Source organism: Falco peregrinus, chromosome 8 (genome assembly GCF_023634155.1).
Source record: "Falco peregrinus isolate bFalPer1 chromosome 8, bFalPer1.pri, whole genome shotgun sequence".
NCBI lineage: Eukaryota > Metazoa > Chordata > Aves > Falconiformes > Falconidae > Falco > Falco peregrinus.
In genome coordinates, this window is record NC_073728.1 from 4,409,274 (window position 1) to 4,435,612 (window position 26,339).

The 26,339-nt window shown below is 46.1% G+C and overlaps 1 protein-coding gene across 2 annotated transcripts; it reads right to left on the reverse strand.

The window, feature by feature from the left end:
* Positions 1-16,824: 16,824 nt before the first annotated feature.
* Positions 16,825-26,070, reverse strand: NABP1 (nucleic acid binding protein 1). Of its 2 annotated transcripts, none has more exons than XM_005241319.4 (6): positions 25,775-26,070; positions 25,541-25,679; positions 22,526-22,597; positions 21,032-21,104; positions 20,700-20,766; positions 16,825-19,220 (listed from the first exon to the last, which is right to left on the reverse strand). In XM_005241319.4, the coding sequence occupies exons 1-6, from the start codon at positions 25,863-25,865 to the stop codon at positions 19,033-19,035; spliced, it is 630 nt and encodes a 209-aa protein (XP_005241376.1). In that variant the 5' UTR covers positions 25,866-26,070; the 3' UTR covers positions 16,825-19,032. The 2 variants fall into 2 exon arrangements, with proteins under 2 accessions (XP_005241376.1, XP_027648108.1); XM_027792307.2 differs by having other exon boundaries at positions 20,700-20,760; positions 25,775-26,056.
* Between the last annotated feature and the right edge of the window lie 269 nt (positions 26,071-26,339).

The window sequence follows — 26,339 nt, forward strand, 5'->3', positions numbered from 1 at the left end:
AGAACTTCCTCTGCCTGAAACTAACTTTCTTCCTCCTACCCATGTGTTTCAAGGACTCAAAGACAATGTCTTCTCCAATTTAATTTATTCTTACCATATAGGAAACTCTCAGCTTACCCCTACCCCACCATCCCTGCAGCGAAGGGATGCCCATCCCTTGTGCAGGTTGCATACATCCCTGGCAGTTCTGCACCGCTGAGCCTTCTCTGCACACTTCACAGCAGGCACTCAGACATCGGTATCATCAGAAATAACATAAAATAACATAAAACTTTCTCCCAGCATCATCTATCCTCCGTGTGCAGCAGAAAGCTACAGTTACTTTGGGAGGCCTTCCCAGGTGACTACTTTAAATACCAGTTGCAGCTGTGAGCTCTGAATAGGATGGAGAGTCAAGCACAATGCCTACCAGCGAACCAAAGGATGCTATTTCTTCCTCACCTTTGGCCACCACTCACTGCCCTCAGGCCACGGTCTCTGCGGAGGAGGCATCTCTGTGATCCTGAGGACACGATGGCCTCTCAAAGTACAGAGCTGGTGTGACCCAGATGAATATCAGCCCTGCCTCACACATGGCTGCTGGGAAGCTTTGCTTTTGCTTTTCCCCTGGAGTGGGAAAGGAGATGTCGAATGTCCTTAGAGCGAGAGCTCAAAAGGAATACGGGGTTTCTGGCTAGGCTCTTCCCAGACAATTTAGCTGCTATTCAGCATGCCCCACATTTTGACCACAGAAGTAGCGTATTAATTCCACTGTAATGCACTGAGCTTCCTGCTGTGGGTATTGTGGATTTGCCTCATATTATAACAATTTTAACTTGCAGGCTTAAGCATTACCAGCACACACTATGCTTCTACTCCTTCAAAGCTGTGTACTCACTGGGGAAAGCTGGTTTTATTCCCTTTTTCCCTGTTCTGCCTAGCCCATGCTCCACTTTCTACCTGCTCTGAATTTTTTTCCAAGAATCAAATCAAGGCAATGGTGTCAGCGTTTTCAGACTAGGTCCAGATGTCTGTGACCCTCGGGGATTCATTTCATTTTGTTCATAAAAGGAACACAGGGGAATGTGCCACTGCATGAACACTCAGGATTTGTACGGCACCTCCCTGTTCCTTGTAATGAATCTGTTTCTCAGACACACACACTAAGTCACATCAGTTCCACTGAAGATAACGAAATAGAGGCAATCCCCACCAGGTGAGAATTTGCCCAACAACAATAAAAGGCATGATGCAGAGTGCAAAGACAAGCTGCTGTTTTCTCCTTGTGGTGGTGACCACCACTCTCCATCTCCTGCAGTAAAACAGGATTTTCCTTCAGCCCCTGCCAGGACTGATCCCTCTCTCCCCCCCTACTCCCTGCAGCACGGGTCTGCTTTGATCTCCTTGCCTACAAACCCTTTTGGCTCCCGAGTCTTTTCTGACCTCATTAACGCTATACAGAAATACACATAGTTGACAGAGGCTAAACACGTATGTGGGCATCGCTGCCCTCAGCTCAGCCCCTGGGTTCACAGCAGGCAGGACCAGGCTTGAAACCTCTGGCTCAGAACGAGAAAGCTCTGGCCACAAGTACCACATCTGGAGCCAGCCCAGAAGTGATGGGGGAGGGGAAAGGCTGGACAACTCTTTTGTCCAAGCCCTGTACGTCTCCGAGTGCCACGAGACATACACAGCAAACCTCGGAGGCAACCAGAGAGGGGCCCCGCTGGGTTCAGAGGTGCGACATGATGGTGCTGTTTCAGAATGCTTCAGTGGCTTCAGCTGAGCTGCCTCAGGCACAGAAATTCTGCTTTTTAGGCCATTTCAACTCTTAGCAATTAGGTGAAGCTTCCTTCCCTAATTGAAATAACACACAAGTCCTTCCAGGGCAATCAGCAGCTGGGAAAAAAAACCATTGATTTGGGAAAATTTGGGAGCTTGGGATTTCAAAGTTTAACTTCAAATTTTATTAAGGTGTAAAACTGCATCATACATATCAACTAGAAGCCAGTTTGCTGGAGAAAGGCAAAAGTACTATTCAGTTGTACTCAGGGCGACATCCACTAATGACCTTTAATATAACAGAGGCTATTTCAGTGTTCATGTTTTGTTGATGCATCACATGCAACTACAATGCAAAGGAATTCAAAATGTGCAAACTACTTTTTCTAGCAGTTTTCAAAGACAGAGGGAGAAGCCCACTTTCGCAACAGAGCTTGCTCAAATAAATGAATAAATAAAACGCTATTTCAACCTTACTGGCCTGATTTACTATGATAGGAATCTATCAAATCTTTGTGAGAGCTCAAGCAGCTTTACTTGTATGTTGTAACGCTTACACCCAGGGTACATTACTCAGTACTTGGAAGAGAAATTGGTGGCATCCAGAGACCAATTTATTTCTTTTTGCAAAGAATGCAGCTTCATACCAGCTTTGATGCTCAGTTTTACATAGCGCAGCATCTGCCAAATGACAGCAATCTCCAAGCACAGGTAAGAAACCCATGCCAAGAAAACACAGCAGTTATTTCTTCAACAGTTTTTAACAAACATGTCTTAGCTTTCCAACTTATCTATTAATATTATACAGTCCATTACTCTGCATGAGGTCTACAACTTGAAAGGTCTGTCAGATTTGAGATATTTTAATCCATTTTCTTCCAACTCTCTTTTTGACATTTTGAAAAAAATACATTGGTGTCTTTCTTCATATATTATATATTAGTAGTTAATTGCGGAATAACCTACTGTAGCCTAGAAAATATTATTATTGTTGACCGTTTCCCCAAATGTTCCTCGCCCAGGACACTCCTTTAACTGTGATAAAGCAAGCACCAAAGAACTGCAGTGATCCAGAAAGTGCTTGCCAACTCACATGAGGGCCAGATTCTCATCTTTATTATAATATTATTTCTTTCCAAACTTATGTGTGAGACGAGTCTTTTGATATTCAGTAACCTGTTTACGGGAAATGACTTTACACAAAACATCAAATGAGTTGACAGCAAATTGAATTAAAAATATGATTTTTTAAAATGCTCATGAAATTCATATTGCTTTAAATATAAATTAGCAACAGTGCCAGAAGGGATGAATGTATTTCACTACTTGACTGCAGATAATTTAAATGTACAGTTTTACCTATGTTCCCTGTATTCATTGTACTTTCCTATGAAAGGGTGGAGGAGCCTTCTTAGCTGCTTTGCTGCCTGGTCCCACACATTCCTGGGAATGTCAGGAGGCAAAGGGGTGCAAGGAGAAGCCTTTGGACAGGCACACTGCCATACCAGTGCCAGACCAAACCTGACTATCCTGAAACCTCAGGATCTCAAAAGAAAACCGCCAACTGCACAAGATTAGGGGTATCATTTTGCTTTCCCAGCCAGCTCATCACCTTGGTATCGAGAACATCAACTGCACTACTGAACAGGCACGTATGCAAATTAAAAATGAAACTACATCCTTATATCCTCTGATCAACATTCACCCTATAGTATTTTCCACTCAAAGCAGTATCATGCACGCCGGTCAAATTCCAAATCTAATAATTACATTCTTCCAACATAAATTCTTCCCACAGTTTTAAACAGAGTCAATATTCTTTATTTTCTGCCCATAAGTACTCAGTGCTTTTAAAGATTTGCTGCCTGCTACCCCCAAAGTGAAGCTGAAGTGATACATGCAAATTATTTTGAAAGGCCTCTATGCTGCCAAGAGGAAATACACTCAACTTCAGAATCTTACCATCATTAATAAATTCATACAGGAAATAATAACAACACACATTTGATGGTTCACGCTACTCTGATAGTCGCCTTAATAATCATATTCTCACAGATGAACAGGCTTGCATAGAATTATATCCAAAATTTCACTTAATATTTGAACTCAACCTCTTATATGAGAAATAAACTTCCCCTTTGCTTCCTTACTTTCCCACGCACACAACCAAATGCTTCTGGACCTCCTGTTTTTGCAGTGGAAGCAAACCATGAGGCAAGCCAGCGTGATCAACCAAGGAGCAACCTGACTGATCTCCACAGCCAGACCCCCTGCACTTGGGACAGAGTCCTCGACATCCCAGTACCCGCACAGCCACGTGCTACCCACACATCGGCTCTTGTTTCACCCTAACTACAAAGTATTTAAAGACGTGGTAAAGTGCCACAGATGTGTAAAGTTTAAGAGTGCTTCAACATAGAGTGACAACTAAAATAAACCTCTCTGCATAAAATAAGCTCTGTGTATTTTTCTGCCCTCTATCAAATTACAGCATCTTCAAATTATGTTAGGAGAAGCCCTGTCTAAAATGCAAGTTGCTGTATTTCATCAGCTATCAGAGATGACTCGGGATTACGAGTACTGAAATAAAATGAACATCCTGTTCCAGTTCCTTTTAACTGAATTCTCTCCCTCAAACAGCATCAACAAGTGACTCGGTACAATGTCATAACAAACAGTACTTTTGCTGCAGCAATGTACTTGGCAAACAGCAACTCTCACAAATAAATCAGTCACGTTTTACTGTTGCTGCTAATCAAAAGATCTTCATTTTATCTTGGGGAGGGGAGTATAATAAAGGCAAGTAAACAATGTTATTTCTGTAATAATTGGGAAAACTATTCATCTGCATTTAGATGAACCAATAAATGATGTTTAGGCCTAAATCTGGCTTCAAGTTGGTGACACCAGTGTTCTAGTGAGAGTGTATCACTGACACAGATGCTATAGAGAGAGCATATCACTCTCTGATCTCACTGAGCCTAGCAAAAAGGACATCCTTCTCTCTTTCAGATTTTGGTTGAAGTAGCCCAAGTGCTAATGCCAGCCAGGGGAGGGATAAAATGGTTTATGGCACAGCAGCACCAGCCTGCTCTAGATCAGAACAACTGTGCAATGAATTAACATCATTTGGGGGCTGCTCACAAGCTGCACCTGTACCCTATTCTAGGGGGGGTTTAACACACTAGATAAATATGGTGCATCTCCTCTAGGTGCTGAGGTTCCAAGCAGTGAATTTATTGCCACATCTCTGCACTACAAGTTTCTTACATTCGGGAATCCTAGCAAAATGCTCAAAGCCTCTTCACACGTAGCACCCTTTACTCCTGAGCAGTCAAGCAAGTTACCACATACTACGTTTTGCATCATATTTGGGGAAAAAAAAAGAAAACAAAACGCAACCCATATCACTTCAACATCCAGTTCTTCGTAAATAATTCTGGATGAAAGGACATGCCATTTGGAGAATCCATTCATTTCCATCAAACAAAAATCTCATTAAAAATAAGCTCCTTCTCACCTGTAGCTAACTCAATAATTAGGTGTAGCTACATTAATTAGTTATAATCCAGAGATTACATGGGATAATAGCATGGTCTAATAAGGAAAAATGATGTTCAGCTTTTGAACATGTGGGTTTGTGGCAATTTCTTTAGAGGGGAGCTTGCTTTATAAGAACTATGGACACAAGATTGCAATTTTAATTCTTACCTGTGAGAAGTGAATGTGAAAACAGTTCTTAGAAGCCCAGGAAACCAACCTTGCTGTTTCTTTGGCCACTCTTTTCCAAACATCGGGTAGTCATTTTGAAGCTTGGGTTTGCACTGAGTAGCGGGAGCCCCGGCAGCCCTCGCTCAGCGAGGAGAGCAGCTCCAGCCCCTGGGGGAGTGCGGGGCACTGCTGACGCAGGGTTTTAATAGCCCACAGGTGAGACGCGGGCAGCCAGCACTGTATGGCAGATCATGGTCAGAGGGTTCATTTTCCCATCAGGAGTGATGCAAGCAAGGTGGCAGGGCCGTGACTGGATCAGCAGAGGTGAAGGTTTTCTTTCTTGTTGCAAACCAGGAGAATCAAAAAAATTAGCTTGTGTCCTTAACAACCTTCCCTATGACCCCTCACACACCACCACCCCCACCCCTCCCCGATCACTCCAGCTGCCCACTTGCCTACCAATTCATCCTCCTGATCTGCACATTGGGGTTAGCCTAGTCATATACACAAAAATCAAGCAATACACAAACCCTCCCATTATTTAACACCTTGTTTCACCCTGACAAACAAAAGCAACATCTGTACTGCTTCCCCATGTGACCTGCCAGTTTTCTGCTAGATTTTTCAGCATCAGAGTTTCACCACATGAGACAGACTGCACAGCGGTCTCCCTCAAAAATTAAACAGGCACCAGGGCATTGGATTTCACCACAAAACAAACATTGAAGTGCTAGCAATGAAAAGCCAGCACAGAATTTTGGGAGTGTGATGCCATGTTTGAAGGTTTTAGTGGATAGAGTTGCTTTTGTTGTTGCAAGTTGTGACCTATCCTACGTGCCAGTGGAAAGCAGATTCCCCCCTTAGTTCCCCCAGATTTGCAACACATTTCTTTCTTACATCTAAAATCATGTGGTGGTGGTTCAGGAATTCCCATGGATAAGCACTCAGTTTTCAGCCCTCTCTTTTCAGCTTAAGAAACAAGGTTGTAGTCTCCCAAATAGTTTTACAGTGACTTCATATTTAACTCGCAGCCCAGCAGGTCAGCATACTTTTGATCATCTTTAACACGCTTACTCACGCGGTGCAGATATGACCATAGCAAAGCAAAGGCACACTTGCAGAATGCCTTCTTTAGATCACATAGAAGTGAGTTATTTTGTCTCAAAAGAATTATTCATTCAAAGCCTAACAAACTTCATGCTGCGGAACTATCCACAGAAACATGATAAACATACACCAAGTGATTTGAAAACACTTACTCTACAATGACGCTACCGAAGGTAGGTGTCATCTTAAGCAATTGTAGAAAGGCAGATGCTTGGAAACGAATGTGGTTTTATCCTGTAAAACTAAACATTTTTCCGCTGAAGAGAAAGACATACTGGTTTTAATTTAGATCTGTTTTGAAAAGGACACAGCTGTTGCTCATTCACTTACCCCACTGCTGCTGTAGTCTCCAACAGCCTCTTAGTGCAAATTCAGGCTGTCTTGGGATATCCAGATTTTGCCCAGGACCCTTGAATGGGAACCCCGTGAAGTGGGCTTCATGCCACCGGGGCAGTTAGCACGCTGGGATGCCGCTGTCTCACCCGAGACTCCCACATTAAATGCAGAGTCCGACTTTTTGATAGTTTGGAGGTTTCAACCTGTCCTAGAGCAGTAGTTGAGATCCTAAATGCTGCCATCAGCCCGAAGTGCTGTTCCTGAGCACTCACCCATCTGCCCACCCCCGGGAGAGCCTGGGAACGGCTCCCTGCTCTGCTGAAGAGTCCTGTTTTAATGGGTTTCTTCAACAGTTCCTTCTGTCACTGCTGAGTAGATTAAAAAAAAAAAAAAAAAAAGGTCAAACTGAGATTAATGACAGTAATAACGAAAAGCTGACCTGCCGGCAGTTAAGCCAGACATCTTGCTTTCTGAAGGAGCCTGTCCTGCAGGTGCAAGGGACAGTTCTGGTGTTGTAGTTCTTCCCATTGAGTTACTCTTCACCCATTTACACATGTGCAGTTTGCTTTATTTTATAAATCACTGCCTCAAAACAAGACCAAACACCACAAACCGCTCTTATTTTCCATTTACAAGACTCAGTGTTTCTGCAGAGAGCGGAAAAATATTTATTTTTGTGGTAGAGGGAGAGCAGACTTCATTTTCTCCAGTACTAATCACGCTGGTCCTTGCATACAGAGATACAAATCTAGATTCTAGAAATAACCAGGAGAGACAAAACTTACGCACTCTACATTTAATGTAATTATTTTATAGCGCAGATTAGTAAAACATCCCTTTTAAAATCGGTTGAGCTAGCCTGGAGTTAAAACAAGAGACCGACATCCCAACTTCCCAGCAGAGTCTGGTCCCCTGGGCACGGTGAGGAGGAAGGACAGCAGGCAACCCAACCCGCTGCCTCCTCCACCCCAGCTGCACACTGCCTTTGCTCCACAGGGCCTTGGCCACGATACGTACCATGAGAACATCCAAGAACCCCCTAAATATCCAGCAGCAGAGCACTATCTCGCCTTCTGGAGAGCAAACAGCCACCGGCATGAGCCACAGGTCCAGCAGCTGCTCCATCACCTCCCTCCAGCATCGGTGTAGCCATAGGCACTTCCAAACCCAGACAGCCTGGTGAGACAGACCCTGGGCTTTGGTACTTGGAAACACTGTAGTCTTGGTTTAAGCAGGTATTTTCTTATTTGTTCAGCTCTTTTCCCCTCATCTTGGCACCTCATTGAAACGGGCTTTACTAGGCACTTACAGAGCAGAGCTGTAAAGAAACCAGATGGTTAATTTAAAAGCATGCCGCCCTCACAGCATTCCCCTCTGGGAATTTCTTGAAGTACACACAAAAAAAAAAAATTAAGTTGTATCACTTTTTCTACTACATCATTAGTTTTATTTCCAAATCCATATTCTGAGGGGGAAAACAAGTTTTGATATCCCTTCTGCATTCAGCTACAAACTTTGCAGGGGCCAAGGGGGCTACTACGTTACAAAAAGAAACATAAAGGCAGAGTTACAGTCCCACTTGCAATCCAAAGCCACTAAGATGCTACTGTCCCTGCCAGGAGTACATTTTGTCCCTAAAATAGTTGCTGCTGCAGGCCAGCGTTAGCCCAGATGGACCACACAGCAATAGAGGAGATCTCACATAGACCTGTACCAGTCTCAGCTGCAGCGCCCTGGAAGGGACAGCGACCGGCGGTGCCAAGAAGCTTCCATGGGGCTGGCAAGGGATGGGCTGAGGAAGGGGCAAGGTGCCGAGCCTGCGAAGCCGATACAGGGCAGAAGGAGTGGAGAGAAGGTCCTGAAAGCCCCTGGAGGTGGCAGGGGCAGCAGCTGAACTTGCTGAGCAGCAAGAGTTCGGACGAGCCACAAAGCAAGGCTAGAGGCAAAGGAAGGCAACAATCACCTATGAGCCTACCTGAGCTGAAGACATGGGAGCAAGAAGAATGTGGAGGAAGGATGGGACACATTTCCCCGTGGGAACGATGCATATGTAGACACAGAGCTATCTCAGTGACCCCCTTTCAGTAGGATCAGGTACTGTTTAGACAGTCTGAACAGCAAATCCTTTTAAGGCCACGAAGCCAACCGACAAACCATTATCCAACCCTTGTCTCCAGAAACTACCCATTAAAAGGGTACTCCACAGCTGTCACTCAGCATCCCGTGCCCCATCTCCCAGTGCTTGCATGATGGTGACATTCGAAAGAAATCCAGCTCCACACAGCACCGACCCACCAGATGTCAGAGCTACTCCAGCAAGTCTGCGGAATATTTACAAAGCAGTTTGCTAAATTATACAAAGGGAATAATTTGCAATGTAGTGGTGTGTTTGCATTCTGAATATCTGATTTCCTGTTCGACAAATAACCTAAACACTCCCAACCAAATGAAATGTAGACAAGACTTAAAATGTTTGAAGAAAAGCACTCATCCAGAAAATTAAGGTCAACACGGAACAGATGGTGCCTCTGAAAAATGTGGCTTCAACATTTATCTTTATGTAAAATAAAAATCTTTTAAAAACCTCCGGCTGTTTGGTGACAGTCCTACTTGAAATATTGAATCTCGCACTCCATGGATAATAAAGAAGCACTAAAAAATTATTTCAAAATACTAAATCTAAATAAAGTTCTCTCAGCTACTGTGCAATAAGATTTTTGTGGGCATGTAAATACATATCAATAAAAGATAGATTCAATCGCTTCTGTAACCACTATAAATATTGAAAGTGCTCTCCTCATTTCCATAAATATGACCCACGACTCCCAAGTGAAAAGCTTTTTCATTTGCAGCAGCTAGGAAAAAAATGATCCTTTCTTCTTTATCAAAGTCCTTTGAAAGGCTGAATTTGAAGCCCAGCACACAGGGAGTTGTGAACAACTTGTTACAAAGATGCATGAAATGCCTTCTCCAGCCTCGGAGGATTTGATCAATGGCATTGCAGGCGGATCTCTGCTACCCTGGAGGGCAGGCAATGTCACCCCGACCTGGGGAGGGAGGTGGGGGCTCTAACTGGGCAGGCCTGCAAATGGCTTCGGTCATACGGAAATGAGCTGGAACAAGCAGAAATAATAAGAGACAGACCTGTCAAACACCCAATAAGTAGTGACACATTAGAAGCAAATCAGAATTGTGATAAAGCAGCTGAATATTGGCATAAGCAGCCACGCAAGTGGTGACACGGCAAGGTGAGCACCAGGCAGGGGAAGGCTCAGCAGGACAGCAGGTAAAGAGAGGGTAGTCAGAGAAAACACAGAGCTGCACACCAGGATCTTTCAAGTTCACCTGCAACTTGACAAAAATCAAACCCAAAGTCCGCACACTGTGAACCAAACATTTTTGGAGGAAGAAGAAACATCTGCAGTACCTAAAAATACAATCCCAAGGAGACCTCCTCTCACGCGTCCCTGGCAGAGCACCCTGATGACAGCGGGGCCCTCTGCCAGGCTCGTAGGTCACATCAACTGCAGCCTCAAGTTGCGCCAGGGGAGGTTTAGATCAGGTATTAGGAAACATTTCTTCACTGAAAGGGTGATCAAGCACGGGAACAGGCTGCCCAGGGAGGTGGTGACATCACCATCCCTTGGAGGTGTTTAAAAAATGTGTAGATGCGGTGCTTAGGGACATGGTTCAGTGGTGGCCTTGGCAATGCTGCATTAATGGTTGGACCTGATGATCTTAAAGGTCTTTTCCAACCTGAATGATTCTATGATCACAGGCTACACACATCACCCAAATTGCTGCACATACCACCTGAGTCCCTGAAGTTAATTCCTAAGGGGCCACCTCAACACCTGGACCAACAACAACGCCTGTGGTAACAACTACAGCTCACCAGCTGTGGACATCAAAGCAGCCATGGGCAGAGGAGGAGCTATCTACTCATACCACCACACACACACACAACCCCCCTAGAAAAATCAGAATTAGTACAGTGAAAACAGATTCCTGAAGCCTGTCCACAAAAACGTCAGGTCATTGCAGATCTACTACCACTTTTTGTTTGACAGTCACTAGACATCCAATAAAACAACCGTCATCAATGGTTCTCTTTCTTCCAACGTAGCTTCCAGCTGTTTGCATCTACTAGAAAGACCCAGATTTTTGTGACTCACGCCTTCAGCTACAACACCGATGAAGTTGCACAGAAAGCTTCTGCAAATCCACTTTGCTAAGAAAGCTACCAGGAGCTTATTGCAGCAATTTTCCCAAGCTGACATGCCCTCCTTACTGGCTTCCTGGTACTGACTTACGGATGTTTTGGGTCCCGCTTCCTCTAGAAATTACGTCTGATTCCCAGCACCACTGGGGAAAAGAAGCTCAGCAAGAACGTTTAGACTCACTGTCCCTAGCAATGGGCCCCGCCACCAGTAAAGCAGAGGCAAAATGAAACTAGGTTGCGCGTACCAGGGAAAGGCTTTCAAGACTGGCTTTTGCACAGGGGTCTCCGGCTTCAAGGTCGTCCCAAACCACATCACAAACAGCTCTGATAAGCAACAGCACAACTACAGCTCACCGGAGTCTTACAACTAGTAGAGGGCAGATCAAGTTCTCTTTCTCCCTCCCCCTACCTAGAGTTTTTTTAAACTTAGATCTTTCCTTTTTCTGTTAACAGAAGGTTGTGTTGATTTTGTCAGTCCTCTTGCATAGCCAAGTGCTGCTGCTGCACATCAAAATGTCTATCTGCATCAGGCTTCAACGCACTATTTCTAAAAATAAAATAAGTTGTATTAATTTGTTCCCCCAGCATCTGGTGCTTAAAATTATTTCTTGGCAACTTCTGTTCTTGGCTTTTAAACATTTTTCATATTCAGCTTAAGTCTGACAGCACTCTTGGTTATCCTTCTCTGCCTCGCTAATAATTTGGTTGATGGCATGCAGGTGGGTTTCTCATAATTAAAAAACCCATTTGCAAAGTTTGCATTAGGTGATCGGAAAAAATAGAGCACTCCACTCAAAGGTTAAATATAAGTAGGCTGCAGAGCTCCATGAAAATAGTGCATAATTTAGGGATAAAAATAGTTTTGCTTTATTCAAGCTAGGCTGGATAGGTAGATTTTTTACTGCAATCAGCCTAAACCTCATGTCTCCAAGTTACATGCTCAAGTTGATTACAGAAAATTAAATTTAGTATTAATCAACCTAGGAAGGAGGAAATTACAAAAATTAAGCTAATGCATAAATCATAGAAAATAATGGTGGAAATGGCTACAAGAGATCATTTAATGCATCTTCATGCTTGTTCCACACCAGAATCAACACATCCCCCTCCCCCAAGCCGCTCCTGACAGGTATTTGTCCAATTGTTTTAAAAATTTAACAACACCACAGGTCCCAGAAGCCACCAGGCACAGTCCTCCAGGGCTCCACCAGCCCCTCTGCCACAGACCTCTGCCCGGCACCCTCCAGCCCCCCGGATTTGGGATACACCACCCCACCCTGCTGAGAACGTGCGGCAGGACCCAACCGAACCAAACGCACCAGCTCTGACAGGTCTGCCAATGGCTGCCCTTCCCACCTGGGAGGATGGGTTTTTTTCCTTTTCTTCAGCAATAAATAACCCCAAGCTTCACCAGCAGGTCCTGCACAGACGGCTGTGCACGGCACGCAGCCGGTGCTGCCACGGCCAGAGCCACAGCCTTTCCACCATGCAGTCAGGCACCGGTAACTGGCACGGGGGTGGAAGGGACAGCCTCGCCCCACCTGCTTTGGGGCACACAGGCACCCACAGACCCCACACAAGGAACTGGCACCGCAAGAGCCCGAGCCGTGCAACCGCAGCACAAAGCACTCCTTGAGGCAGCACTGGCAGGCAGTTCCCAAGGAAGTGGCAGCCTCTCCCAGTCACACCAGCAAGCTCTCCATGACTGGTGGGTTGTTTCCAGTTTTGGGCACAGAACTACAGCCCTTGGCATCTCTGGAAAAAGAGCAAACCCGACCACCTAACTATAAAGAATTTGAGCTTAGGAGTATATATTCTTAAACTTGAGGTAGAAAGAAACATCTGCACGTTGGCTGTGGCTTCCAGCTTTTCCACAGCATTCAGCATCTTCATAAATTATGAATTTAGCACCCAATAGATCTGCTCTACCACCTTAATCTGGTTTTCCAGATGAGAATCTACCACCTGCACAGGACTTGATCCAAATCATGCTTCAAGTCAGTGGGATCTCCCGGCTGTCCCAACAGGCATACAGCAGAGCTGGGCAGGCGTGCTTGCAAACCTCCCAGATAGCTGTCCAGTACTTTGCAAGGCCATTTTACCCTCTGGCTATGAACCTGAAGAAAGCTTAGTAGAGGGCTCTGCCCTACAACACAAAACTGCACGCCTGGGGAGTCTCAGTCAGTGATGTAGTAAGCCAATGTTGTCTTTTATATGTCAGTTTGACACGTAGCAGCTACTCAGCCCTGCAGTGACTGCACTCCTCTGCAGAGTCGATACGGTCCCATTTACACTTGTCTAATTAGGAAACGTTTAGCTCTGAAGGTATGTTTACAGTACAAAGACTTCCTTTTCTGAGCTAAATCCTGATGCTTTACTCCTTTCCCTAATCTTGCTCCCTAGGAAATGTACAAATCCGGACAGTCTTTAACAGAAGGGGCTGTGGGAATACAGTTTTAGATGAGGATCTTATAACTGCATTGCTTTCTTCCTCAGAAAAAAACATTAGCAATTTAAAGAAATTAAAAGCTAAAGGAAGTCCTGAAGTATTCCCCTTAGTTATTTCCAAACTTTTTTTCTAATCTCTTTGAACTACATCCTCTGAATTTTAGTCAACAGCTTGTTTAGGATTATTTTTTTTCCATTCCAATTTACAAGATGCTGTGTGTGTTTATAGATATTATGTATACACACACACAAATGTCCATCACAGAATAAATCAAAAAGCATAATCCTTGTAAAGAGGCATAACAACTTCAAATTCTCCGGAATCGAGAATAAAGGAATTAGTAGCATGATTAAGGCTGAAGTCAGAAAGTGCATCTCTGAATGAATTCCTGAAGGACTTTGCTGAAAACATCAGTCTCAGTTTTCAGGCAATTCCCCCTGGTTTGGTACGTGTCTTCCAGTGGGAACACAAGGGCTTTTTGTTTATTTGTTTTAATTGAAGCCACGTCCCCATGAGCAGTTCCCCCTTCAGCCAGCTCCAATCTCCCCACTTATGCAGAAGCAAACAAAAGCACACCAGAGGAGAGGCTGCTAAATCAGCCCGGCACAGCCCTGCGAGGTCTGGGTGCTTCCACGGGTGGGAGCAACCCTCTCCCCCCACACCAACCGGAGCCAGCTGGGAACTCCGAGCAGCAGCCAAGCCACGGCGGCAGGCAGAGCCCCCCAAGCTCCCGGGCCACAGCACCCGGAGCCCCCGCAGCCGTGCGAGGCTGGGGGTGTTCAGCCTGAAGAGCAGGCTCCGCGGAGACCTCGGCGCCTTCCAGTGCCTAAAAGGGCCAACAAGACAGCTGGAGAGGGGCTTTTTACAAGGGCACGTAGCAGTAGGACAAGGGGTAATGGTTTTAAGCTGAAAGAGGGTAGATTTAGATTAAATATCAGGAAGAACTTCTTCCCCATGAGGGCGTGAGGCTGCCCAGACCAGCTGTGGTGCCCCGGCCCTGGAAGGGCTCAAGTCCAGGTGGGACAGGGCTGGGAGCACCCTGCTCTAGTGGAAGATGCCCCTGCCCAGGGCAGGGAGTTGAGACTAGATGTCTCTGAGGTCCCTTCCAACTCAAACCGTGCTATGCCTCTGAGACGGCCGAGCAAACACAGCAGCCTGAAGCAGGAGCCTTGCAGAGCCCAGCACCTCCAGCACCCATGCACTGCCCTGGACCAGCTACAGACCCCAAGCCCCTCACTCCACCTACAGCGTGGAGGGGTTGGGGTTACTGGAGAGCCCACCCTTGGGGGTGCTCCGGGCCACCCCAAGCAGGGTGCCCAGCCCAGGCTGGCCAGGGATCCCCTGGCATCCCTACGCTCCCCAGCAGCAAGGGCCAAGCTCACCCCACAGCATCAAATGACAGGGGCAGCGTCTGGCCAAGACACAGCAATCCATGGCTCTACCGGAATCATCAACAGAGCATCATCAGACCAGCAACAGGGAGCCACAGCCCTGCCACCTCCTCAGTACCATGCACTGGTGCTGAACTAAGGGGAAATCCCTCAAATGGGCCAGCTCTAGCTCCAGAGCTGGCTGCTAGCGAGCACTGCGGCGAGAAAGCTGGGCACCTCCCCAGATCCCCCTCAGAAGCACTGCCAGAGACCACACTCGGCTCTGCAAATAACTGCTCAGCTCAAGGGTTAAAAATGAACAGCACATCTGAAAGGGCAAATCTATAGACACAGGAGAGAAGCAGGGGAACAACCTGGCAGCTGAGAATGCACGGGCCATGACACAGCCCAGGAAACTTCCTCAGAAACACTCAAAACCTCATTGTTTTTACCAATTCCTAGTCCTAACAGAGCACTTAAGAAGCTGCTGATGAAAATTGCTTTGTAGAACAGGAAAGGATCCTTTGTTTTGGGGGTACGGACACAAGTTGCAGAGGATGACCATAGCACAGCCAGGTCATTACCAAAACACAAGCAGTTACGCCTGTGAAAAATGCAAAGTCCCAAAGGGCTAGAAGAAAGCATTTGTCTAGTAAACAATCCCGTGTTGAGAGAAATCCAGGACATGGCTGACATCTCTGCAGTGCTGCTAAGGGTGTCATCTGTGCAGACTGCACCGATGTAGAAACACGGTTTCATCACAAGCAGCACTAGCTGCAGATCTCCTTACCAGAATCCACGTGATGCTGAGGGACAGCATTACTGGAGCACACAGGACTGCAACCTCCCAGGTTCGAGTTAAGGCTAAAGCTAATGGAGTTGTGAAAGCAGATTCTATCTGGCATGCCTTGGTCCAGCATTTATGTTTATTGTTATGGCACCTCCCCTTTTCCACTGTGGACATAGGGTGCATGACTACCACGCATCCACGGTTGAGAGTATTTCATGGTACAGGACTGCTTTTCCACTTTTGGGACCAAGGTGAAAGATTCACGGTGACGACTGGCAGCAGGAACACCCGGAGGACTGCAGCAGAGGTACAGCAACACTCGCCGCTGCCACACTGCTGCAGCCTGCCATCAGCCCTTTGAGATGAGCTCGTGGGGAAAGGAAAGCAGGGCTGCCGGTGACTGGGGGGTATCAGGACTGCTCAGCTGCAGTTCGGCACCGCACAGTTTGTGTCTGGACACCTCAACGCCTTCCAGAGGGTTGGGTTTGGTTCTCCCCGCCTTGGCAATCTGTACTATCTAGCATGAGACTACCCTAGCTGCAAGCCTTACCTTTATCTCAGTAAGACATCTGTACAGAGACTCCCCAGTGACCTAACCGCTGGGCACCTATGAACTGCCTGGTTGTGTCAGAGTAATGCGTGACAACTGCTTGTTTACACTGAGAAATGCACCATCTCTGTCTCTCTGTACACAGAGGTGGTACGATCCAAACAGATGTAAGGCAGGCTTCCAGATTCCTCTGCAAGCTGAGAACTTGCCATCTTGACACCGATACCTCTGAGGTAGTCAGAGGTATTGTCTTAGGTTCACTGGAAGATCAGAAGACCTTGAAAAATTACTATCGTTAAATTTACTTTAAGTCCACGCGACTTTTCAGGGCACAGATTTCCCCTGCAAAGAAGTAAAAATTCATTAATAAACCAAAATAGTTTCACATCAGAAACAGGGAGGCAGGAATGCTACTAACCTTGAACATGAAGACCAGCCTCTTGCTTCTTTCCTCTCAACTGCAAACCAGTCATCCACTTGACAGCAAGTTTTTAATCTTACGCCACTTACGAGCAGTAATCATCTCACTTATTTGGAATTTGTGAACAAGCATTCAGTTTATTAGCTTCAAAAAAGCTCAAATGCATAGAGCTACAAACATCAGGCACCTCAGCACACACCAACACAGGATTCTCCCCCTATTTCAACCTTCTTTATGCTGTAGACAAGACCACCAGGATTTGAGATCCGTGGTGGAGACACCCCAATGAACATTAAGTCCCCCCCACACCATCACTTCACTTGCTACCTTTACAGCTACTACCGGAAAGCACGTCTCACACCATACTTACATCTCATTTACCTCTGGAACACGCCATATACACACTTGACAGGTTTGGAAGTCCTCTTGGCTTCCTTCTCACAAGTATATCAAGTGTCTTAATGCAGCACAGCATTAAGAGGTTGTCCATGCATCTAGACTATACATGACTTATTTAAATAGGTAAGCAATTTAAAGTCCCTGAGCTACACATCGCCACCTTACACCATTTCCCCAGAAGTCGCAGCACGCTTTCTGGTTCACCCATTAGCACTGTTCTTCCATAACAGCACCCATGGGTGATCTCGCAAGGTGTGCCACTCTCTTCTGTCCAAGACAAGTTTTCCTAGTTCTGTCTGGAAGCAGGTACCAAGACAGCACTTGACCCAGACTGGAGGCAAATAGCCCTCGGGTGTCTGGGCACACGGGGCTTTGTAAACCTCCCTTCAGAAGTCTGTTGTTACTGCTGCTTGCATTTAAAAGGAAGTTCATTATTTCAGACTAAGCAAGGAACTTCTGCCACTTAGAAGCAATTTTCAACAAGTCCTCATGATAGAGTACCAAAAGCAGAAGTATCAAATGTAAATAACTTGTAAACATTAGTGACACAGTAGTAAATTCAATTAACATGAACAACCACAGAAACAACTCACAATTTAGAAAGAGCCTTTTGTCAATGAAGTCTTTATGGCTTGACAGAAAGAAAGTTAGATTTGTTTTTGAAATGGTTAGTGCAATTTTTTATTTGAGAGGTCAGCTATAAGAGAAGTTAAACAGATGAATCCAGTATGACACCTCAGCTTCCGAGTTGTTTTTGAACCTGATCTGAAATATGGCACTGGACCCTTACCTAGAGTCAAGGCATTTGTGATCTTGGAAATCAAACCACAGCTATCTTCCCCCAGGAGATGGTGGTGGTGGTGTTCTTGAAGGGATAATTCCTATTTCATGTGACACAGAGGAAGGGAAGCTTAGCAGCTTAACAGCATCAGAAGTGCAGCTGTGCGCTTGGCCAGTACCTCTGCAATCCACACATATATATAGCTTCATCTAATACATAATTCATTTGGAAAAGTGAATCAAGGAAGGAGAAATAGGCAGCCTCATTGAAGGGATGGGTAATACAGCATTTGAAATTAGTTCTTTCCTGGAAACTGAGACTCCTGCAAAGTAACCTTGGGCTTTTAAATGAGTGGCTACAAACAGCGTATTCCCCAATATTGTCTGAATTTAGATTCTCCTCTCCTGCTATGTCATGCACAGCAAGAACAAATATCCAAGCTTCTATCAAAAGCAAAAAAAATCAGTGTCTTGTCACTTTCCTTGACAGTGATAATGGTGTTCATAGAGAATTTTTGAGCAGCGCACACCTTTCTGGAATCAGAAGTCAAGGTACAAGACACTCACTATGTCTTCCACTTTCATCCAAGCTATCCATTCTCCGATTCAGGAAACACCACTAGTTGCTGGCACCACCATTTCCTTATACTTATTGCTTTTGCAAGCTATATTCATTCCAAGGACACCTAGTTCACTAAAGCATCTTTGCTCTTCCCGCTCATTTCCCTTCCAATACGAAGAACTCCCATTAACCCTAATGGAAGCCAACATATGCACGCACAGGACATAATAGACCTGTTAAGGCTATATGGCTGACCAACAGAAACAAAAAATACAGACATGTAACTGAAATTTTCTTCCATTTAGCAAAGGGCACCGAGTTTTAAATGAGACTCTTCAACCCGTTACCCTTACTTTCTTACATCCACCTTCTCCCCCTACCCCCTTAACATATGGGGAAGACTCACTGTGCTTCCCTAAGCAAAACAAGAAATCGATCACATTGCTCCATAGACCAAAAGGTAAAAAAAACAGCAAAGGACAAACTGGTTCACAGTTAACTATAAATAAAAGTGCAATAAGTGTTCAAGTAGAGTTTAGAGTTTAAGCAAGCTGTACAACCACATTTGGCATAGTCATCTTTTAAAGGCTCTGCGTGGGTCCCTCCCATTACTGACAGCAGGGAGAACAGGCTGAACACTGTTAGCTGGGGCTGGATTTACAGGTCCTCGTCCATTGCCTCTCCCACTACCTGCATAACTGTGGCCATGATTATACGTAAATGGAAATCCACTTGATTCAGGTCCAGTTTGTAAACCATTTCCTAAAAAGACAGGAAAAAAGGTTATCACGAGCTCCATGGGCTGAAATCACTGCTCCCTTACATAAGTTTAGCAAGCGGGAACGCATGGAGTTTACAGCAAACCCTGAACACCAGCAGCCACTCTGGCACCACAAGACCCCAAACCACAGCTTGCCTTTTCCCCTGCTCCCAAGTTAACCCCACTCCATTCCTACACTTCACTCTACTAAAGCAAGAAGGGTCAGAGTTGCGTGCCGATTCTTTCCCCAGGACAAAGACTGGAATCTCATGAAACTAAACTGGTGCTTTCAGAAACATGCACTGGCTTGTAGGTCACACACACACACCCCAAGATTTTCTAGAGACAGCAGGGCAGAAGTCAAGGAGAAATCAGCAAAAGAGCAGGCTACACAGAGCTCCTTGCATCGTTCCCCACTACCACGTAAACAGAAACAGAAAGCTGCCTTGTGAAGTCCAGCCACAGAAGCAACTCAGCTAGCACCAAGTTCTCATTCTCTGTTCACATTTTACTGGTAGAAAGAGAGGCAGAATGACGACAGGAAGGAAGAGACAAAATTAAATCATTGCATTTAAAGACTATGAAGCAGGAAGAGACAAAAAAAAGACATTTAAGAAGATGTGCACAATCTCAGTGAAAGCAGCTGTCCACCACCCAAAGCAACACCACCAAGGAAGTACCTACACACTGAAAGCCTCACCCTGGCACTGAGGGAAGACTGGCCCAAAAGCACTGCCCTTCTTTGTTCAGAATAATTTATTTTCAAGGGAACAGACAGGTCTCGTAAGAGAAGTGAAAGAAAAGAAATTAAAATCATGGTGTTCAAGAGGAAGCAGCCAGTCACTGAAGTGACAGAGAGCTTTTGAACAGCAAATTACAGAATCAGTTTGTTGCCATCCACCAGCAGGGCTCAGCTATACAATGCCAGGTATCATGTAGGCAGGCCATAACTAAGGCTCCCTCTCAGCTCACACCCAGTCGAGTCCTTGAAGCATCTTCTCATTTAAGCTTCATTGTTTAAATACATCAAAAAATGATCCAGCCAGGTCAAATATTGGAATTCAGATTACCACCACTTCTATTTTGGAAAGCTAACCCGGCAAGACAGCTGTGGTGACTGGCAAGACTAACAGAAGTAATCTTAAAAGCTAAGGTCTCAGGTGGTTTCAAAAACAGGATTTCAAGTGCTGCAAAAACTCTACAAGTATCACATCAGTTTAGGATGAAAAAAGAAGTCCCTTTATGTGATACAGGCACCTTGAATATTCTAATGTCTCCCTCTTCTAGGAAAGAAATCTTGAAACCATTATTCAGGAAGTGTTCACATTTCTGTGCTTGCAGGTTCATGCCCCAATCTAAAAGACTTTTTAGACCATAGTACACTGTTGCCCCAGAACAAAGAATCCTTAGCAAGATAAATTTCTTTCTACCCCCGTTACGTGTTTCTCATCCTTTCATTTCTACAAAACAAAAAAACTTACCCAGTGGCCCGAAAGTACAAGAACCCATATTACTTGATGCAGAACTATTATTCTGTTCACCCTGTACCTTCGGAGAAATTTAAATGAAACAAAAAACAAGGATCAGAGAAAATTCACATTTTTACAGAAAACCGCTGATTTCCCACACACACCCCCACGTTCTTAAAGTCATTCCACAGCAAATTTATTTGCTACTCTAATTATTGGCTCATTTTTATCTATGTATCACTTCAAGTCCACTTTTCCAGAAGAGTCACATCTGATCACTGCCTAACGCGAAGTGTTCAGAACAAGGAGCACTATGACAGAAGCCTCAGACAAGTTTAACATACCAGTTTGTTCTGCCCAGTGTGTTCCAAGTTAGGCTCACTGAAGTTTGGCACTTCTGAGTACACCATGCAGAACCTGGGGAGAAATTAAGATTATGAGGAAGTTCTAAAAGCTGTTTAACAGACTTCTCAACTCCACAGCTCAAAGAGCATGTGTCTTTGACATATCCCATCACCTAGAAGTAACTTATCCAGACCCCAAAGTTCAGAGAGCATTCATAGGTATTAAAAGGCTCTTTGATCCCTTTACAGCTTGCGGTGAACCTGTCACATCTTCCTGGCAAGGGTGTTTCAGTCAAGCAGAGGCAAGTACATATTTACTCTAAAGGGTAAAATGGCCTAAAGAAAACAAAAGGTGATGAAAGGGCTCCCTCTGCCTCTCTTCCAGCTGTGCAATCTTGTCCAACGCCCACTCACAAGGTCACCTGAGGCACAGAGTCACCCAGCCTGCTCGCAGACTGGACTGCTTTAGCTCTCTAGGGACAGCTTGAATGCTCCTACACGCTCCCAAGTTACGGAGTGCCCTATTAACATCACAGCATCCAAAACAGGGAATGAAACTCAAAGCATCTTTTTCCATTCAAAGGGACCATGGGAGGAAAAGGCCCCACCAACTCACCACATGGAAACAATGGCAGAAGGGAAGAAAGATCTGAATGATTAAGCAGCTTGGTTAAGCAGAAGCAGAGCTCCCAGCCCAGGTGAGGGCTCACCTCAATCCAGCCTGCTGCAGAGTAAGCCAACACTTTTGAGGTGGTGGCTTTACACCAAAAAAACCCAAATCATGAAAACCGAAAAAACAGGTCATCCCTCACAATCTCCAGCTGGACACTGGGCATTTCTGAACTATCCAAGATGAGAGGTGGCCACCCCAGAACCCCACTTTCCTGATGACTGCAAGGCCTCCCACGGCATTTGTGCAACAGCGGAAGTGCTCTTCTGGTTAGAAAATGTTGCTGTTTTTCCTGTTGCATGTCAAGTATGTTACTTATGTTTGTTCTTAGTCAGGAGTCGCCACTGCTTCAGTTTGTGGGAAGGTTAAAGAAGGTTAATGAGGCTTCCTTCTGTTTATATATGATTCACTGGAGTTACCTTTGTCTTCCTTCTTTGCACTGCCTCTCTCTCAAACATGATACACACACAGGGCTTCCACCAAAATAAACTGAGTTTTAGTCAATCAAGCTGAGGCCTAGGTAAGCAATGCAGATTAAATCTCTTGTCATTTAAACTCTTCCTCCTTAAGTAAAACTCAGACCTGTGCCAGTGTTGGAGGCTGGTTTTCCTCAACATACCTAGAATCCAGAGAGGGTCTGAGCTCATTAACACAACAGCATGTGTAAACACACATCACAGTTGTCTGTACTGTACCTACCCATGACCAATCAACACAGTTTTTTGCTGCCCTAGCTTCCATTTACTAAGAGCCACCATGTCTCATACTTACCATGATGCTCTGCTGAGGACATCACACTGCAACTATGAACACTCAATACTTACTCCCCAATTTTATGCAGCTCGCCTCCTCGTCCTGTGTAAAGTGTCAGGCATCCTTTCCACAGAGATGCATACCTGGCCAAAGGAAGAAGCAAAGCAGTCTCTTAGCAAATAAGAAATACCACTGTTGAAAAAAAGTAGAAGCATGCCTTCTTCTAAGAGTTAGTAAGTATCAGCATGAAAGGACTGAAGAAATTCCCAGGGACCCCAACTTCACCACACAAAGTTCCCCACATTTTGCTTCTAGCAAAAGGTACTGGAAGCTCAGCTGACTCCTTTGCGAATTCCAGGAAAGCAGCCAATCATTTTGAGATTGGATGCTCTTCCCTTGGCTGGAGCAACCCTTATGACTGGTCTTGCAGAGGAAAGGCATTTTGCTGAAAGCAGTATCTGTGTTACCATTCAGTGACAATTCTCAGTGCAGGAGCCAGGAAGAATTACCTTTGTTCACTGCATAATACAGATACTGCTATTGAATGTGTACAACAGGAAGCGCTCGCTGTTTTAGTATAGGTCCTTACCAGATTTTCTTTTTTAAAGGCACGAGTTTGATCATCGTGTTCCAATTGACATAGAAATGCAGTGAAATAATTTTCTGATGGCGGAAACATTCACTTACAAGACAGCACGAGTGCACTCCAGTCTTTATAGTGGCACTTGACTTCAAGCATTGGGATTCGGGTTATGCAAAACTTTCTGCATAATCGCTTCTTCCAGTGAGGGGCATCATGTATGTGAAAAAAATAATGAAAATACAGTCCAGAAACCCAGGTGCAGTGCAAGAGTTAACAGGAATATGGGTGTCTTCTAGCAAAGGAACAGGGAGCCCCAGCAACTGCACTCTCAGGAGTCACCGATAACCTAAGACAAGTCACCACTTCCTTATGCTCCAGGTCTATCTCTGGAACATAGATAACAAACCTTCCTCTTGCCCTTTACTTTATCTGCTGAGCCTGGGAGCCATCCAGCCACACACAGTGCCTCAAACAGAGGCACCGGGGAGGAGTTTGGTTGGCAGAACAGGACCATCGTGCCAATGCAAAGATAACCTTCCCCGCACTTCAGCACAAGCAGTACAGCACAGTATCTACAGCTTGGGTACCCATCTCAGCAGCACTCCATCCAGAAGCAGGATTAATGCACTTCGTAACACCACCTTTTACTTTAAAGTATGCTTTAACTCCATGCTTAACCTTTAATAACCAGCTAGTGGGACACTCTTGTAGCAGAGCACAAAGGACAAGAGCTACGAAATGATAAATGTAAGTCAAACATAAATTTCCTGGGACAAGACCCAGCAAATCATGCGACTGATAACCTCCAGCACAAAGTTATTCCACGTATGCAAGCCCTTGTTTTTGTCTCGGAAAGAGCCAGCCAAAAAAGCACTAAACTCCAGAACTAACATCCCGCCAATGACAAAAATCAGCAAGTGTCTGCTTTTGCAAAGGAATGCATCTACAGCTTGAAATTCAGCAGAAAGACATGCTTATATGGGGGGCCCAGCCAAGCCTTTCTGCTATTAACAGCGAGCACCCTGCACTGAAGTCAGAGTAGCCTACAGAGCTGCAACTTACCTGCCTTGCACTGGCAACATCACACACCCAAACTAATCCTGTCTAAGTATAAAATGGTGTTTTGAGAACCTCGTATGCCAGCATGAGGGCATTTCTCTTAATGTGAGAGCCAACCAGAATGTCTTTAGCTTTTGCCATTTCACTCACTAAGCAGTCCTAAGTGAGCATGCGATTCACGCAAATGAGGGCATGACTTAGCCACCCACCAGGAACAGCAATGAGAGCTCATAAATTTAATTTATACTAGCCAAACTGACTTTTGGACATGAAGGGATGCAGTGACCCTCCCATCTGTTGCACTGAAACACCAGCGCAACTACAGCCAGCTAGTCAGAGCAGAGCACAGTAACGCCGCTGAACAGTATCGCTATTAATTTGTTTCAATGTCGTCTGTGCACAGGGCTTTGTAGTGGCCCAGAGCTGTTCAGTTCCACCCAGCGCAGCGTTCCACGTGCTCTCCACGCAAGCAGGCTTCCCCAGAACCACCCCTGCTGAGGAGACAGCTCATTTCGTGTAAAAGGACATTTGCATAGGAGGAAGCAGCTGTAGTTTTGGTGGCAAGGGTGAGCCCATTTCACGCCAAAACCAAGAATTACACTCAAATGAGCAACTTAAGACCAGCTCAGTCAGCAGCACCACCCAGTCACCTTTTACCTACTTCTTCATAAGAAGAAATTAAGAGGACCTTACACACCATCTCTTGGAGTGCTGTGGGCCAGTGTAATGGATTTCTAAGTATAACTGAAATGGCATGAAGAACTCAAATGAAAGTGACTATTGTTTTGCTACTGACAAGTTAAGTGACATGAAAGAGGATTTTCAAACTGAATCTAGTCCCTTTCTCACTTAATAAACATGTTTAGGGGTGTGTGTGTGTTTTTTTAATTAAACCACCTCTGAGATAAATCAATTGCACCTAACCAAGCTAACATGCTCTGCAGTGAAGCCCTTGCATGAATTTTCAGAGTGAAGCTGACAAGGTTCTCCTCCTCTGCCCATCACTTCTCTTAAACCCACTGCAATGAAAAGCAACTTTTTCTGCACCAGACACATTTATCATCCCCTTCTTTCATTAAGGAGCTGCCTGCTAGAGTAAAGAACTGGCTGTAAAAATAACATGCTTGATTTACAGACCAGGACAGTCTGTTGCATTCGCCCCCCACACAACCCTCCCCCCAAAAGAAGTCTTTCCTAAGGAGCTGTGTTGTTTTTTTTTTTAAAAAAAAAAAAAAGCCAGGTCTCTTAACACCACCTCCTCATTAAAAATACAAGCCCCTCCTAGCCACGCTGCTGCTAGGCGGGGGAGGGGGGGGGAGGCGGTTTTAATGTGGCAGTGACCTGCGGGTGCCGCCGCGCCGGGGCCAGCCGTGCTCCCCGCGCCCCCGCCCGCCGCCACGGGGCCCCCGGGCAGCGGGGGGGGCGGGCCCGGCCCCATACGCACCCTTTGGTCAGGCGGATGATGTCCCCCGGCTGGATGAGGCCGCCGATCTCGTCCCACACGGAGATGGTGATGCTGCCCGTCTTGTCCGCCACCTTGCAGGACCTCACCTCGTGCCCGTCCTTGGTCTTGGTGACTCGCCCTGCGGGGAGAAGCGCGGCTCAGGGGGGGCACGGGACGGCCCCTGCGTGACACGCGTGGGCGGCCCGGGGGTGGGGCGTGCCGGACGCCACTTACCGATCTCCAGCACAATAAAGATGACATTTAAGTTTTTCAGTCCGGGTTTTATGTCTTTTATGAGGAAGTACGTATCGCTCGCCGCGCTCATGCTGCGGCCGGCTAGGGGGGCAGGACTGGCGGGGCGGGCCAAGCCCGCATCCCGCGGGGGAGCGGCGGCAGCGCAGGGCCGGGCAGGGGGGCACCGGCAACCCTCACAGGGGACGGGGACACAAGCACCGAGGGGCTGCGCGGTGACTGTGCGGCACGCCCGACCCCCACCGCCCCCTCTCCCGACCAACGCAGACCCCAGCGCCCTCCCGCTCCCGCCGGCACTGAGGAGCACATGTGCGCTGCGCTCCGCTTTATAGCGACCGGGCGGGCCCACCCCGGGCGCCGGGCGGGGGGGGAGGGTGCTGAATGGAACCGTCCGGGGCACGCGGAGCGCCGGGAGTGGGCAAAAGGCGGGCGCGAACAGGCGCGGCGCGCTGATTGGGTTGTGCCGCCGCCATCTTGCTCTTCTCAGGGCGCTGGCGGATCGGGACCGGTCCCCGTGCTGGGCGCGGTGCCTCAGCTCCCTCAGTCC

Bases quoted from the DNA above. Each gene is read 5' to 3' on its own strand.
- NABP1 (XM_005241319.4), bottom strand. From the start codon at position 25,865: ATGAGCGCGGCGAGCGATACGTACTTCCTCATAAAAGACATAAAACCC. The intron at 21,105-22,525 runs GTAAGTATTGAG...ATTTCTCCCCAG, and splicing joins GAGCTGCATAAAATTGGGGA to GTTCTGCATGGTGTACTCAG. The intron at 20,767-21,031 runs GTATGTTAAACT...ATTTCTCCGAAG, and splicing joins ACACTGGGCAGAACAAACTG to GTACAGGGTGAACAGAATAA.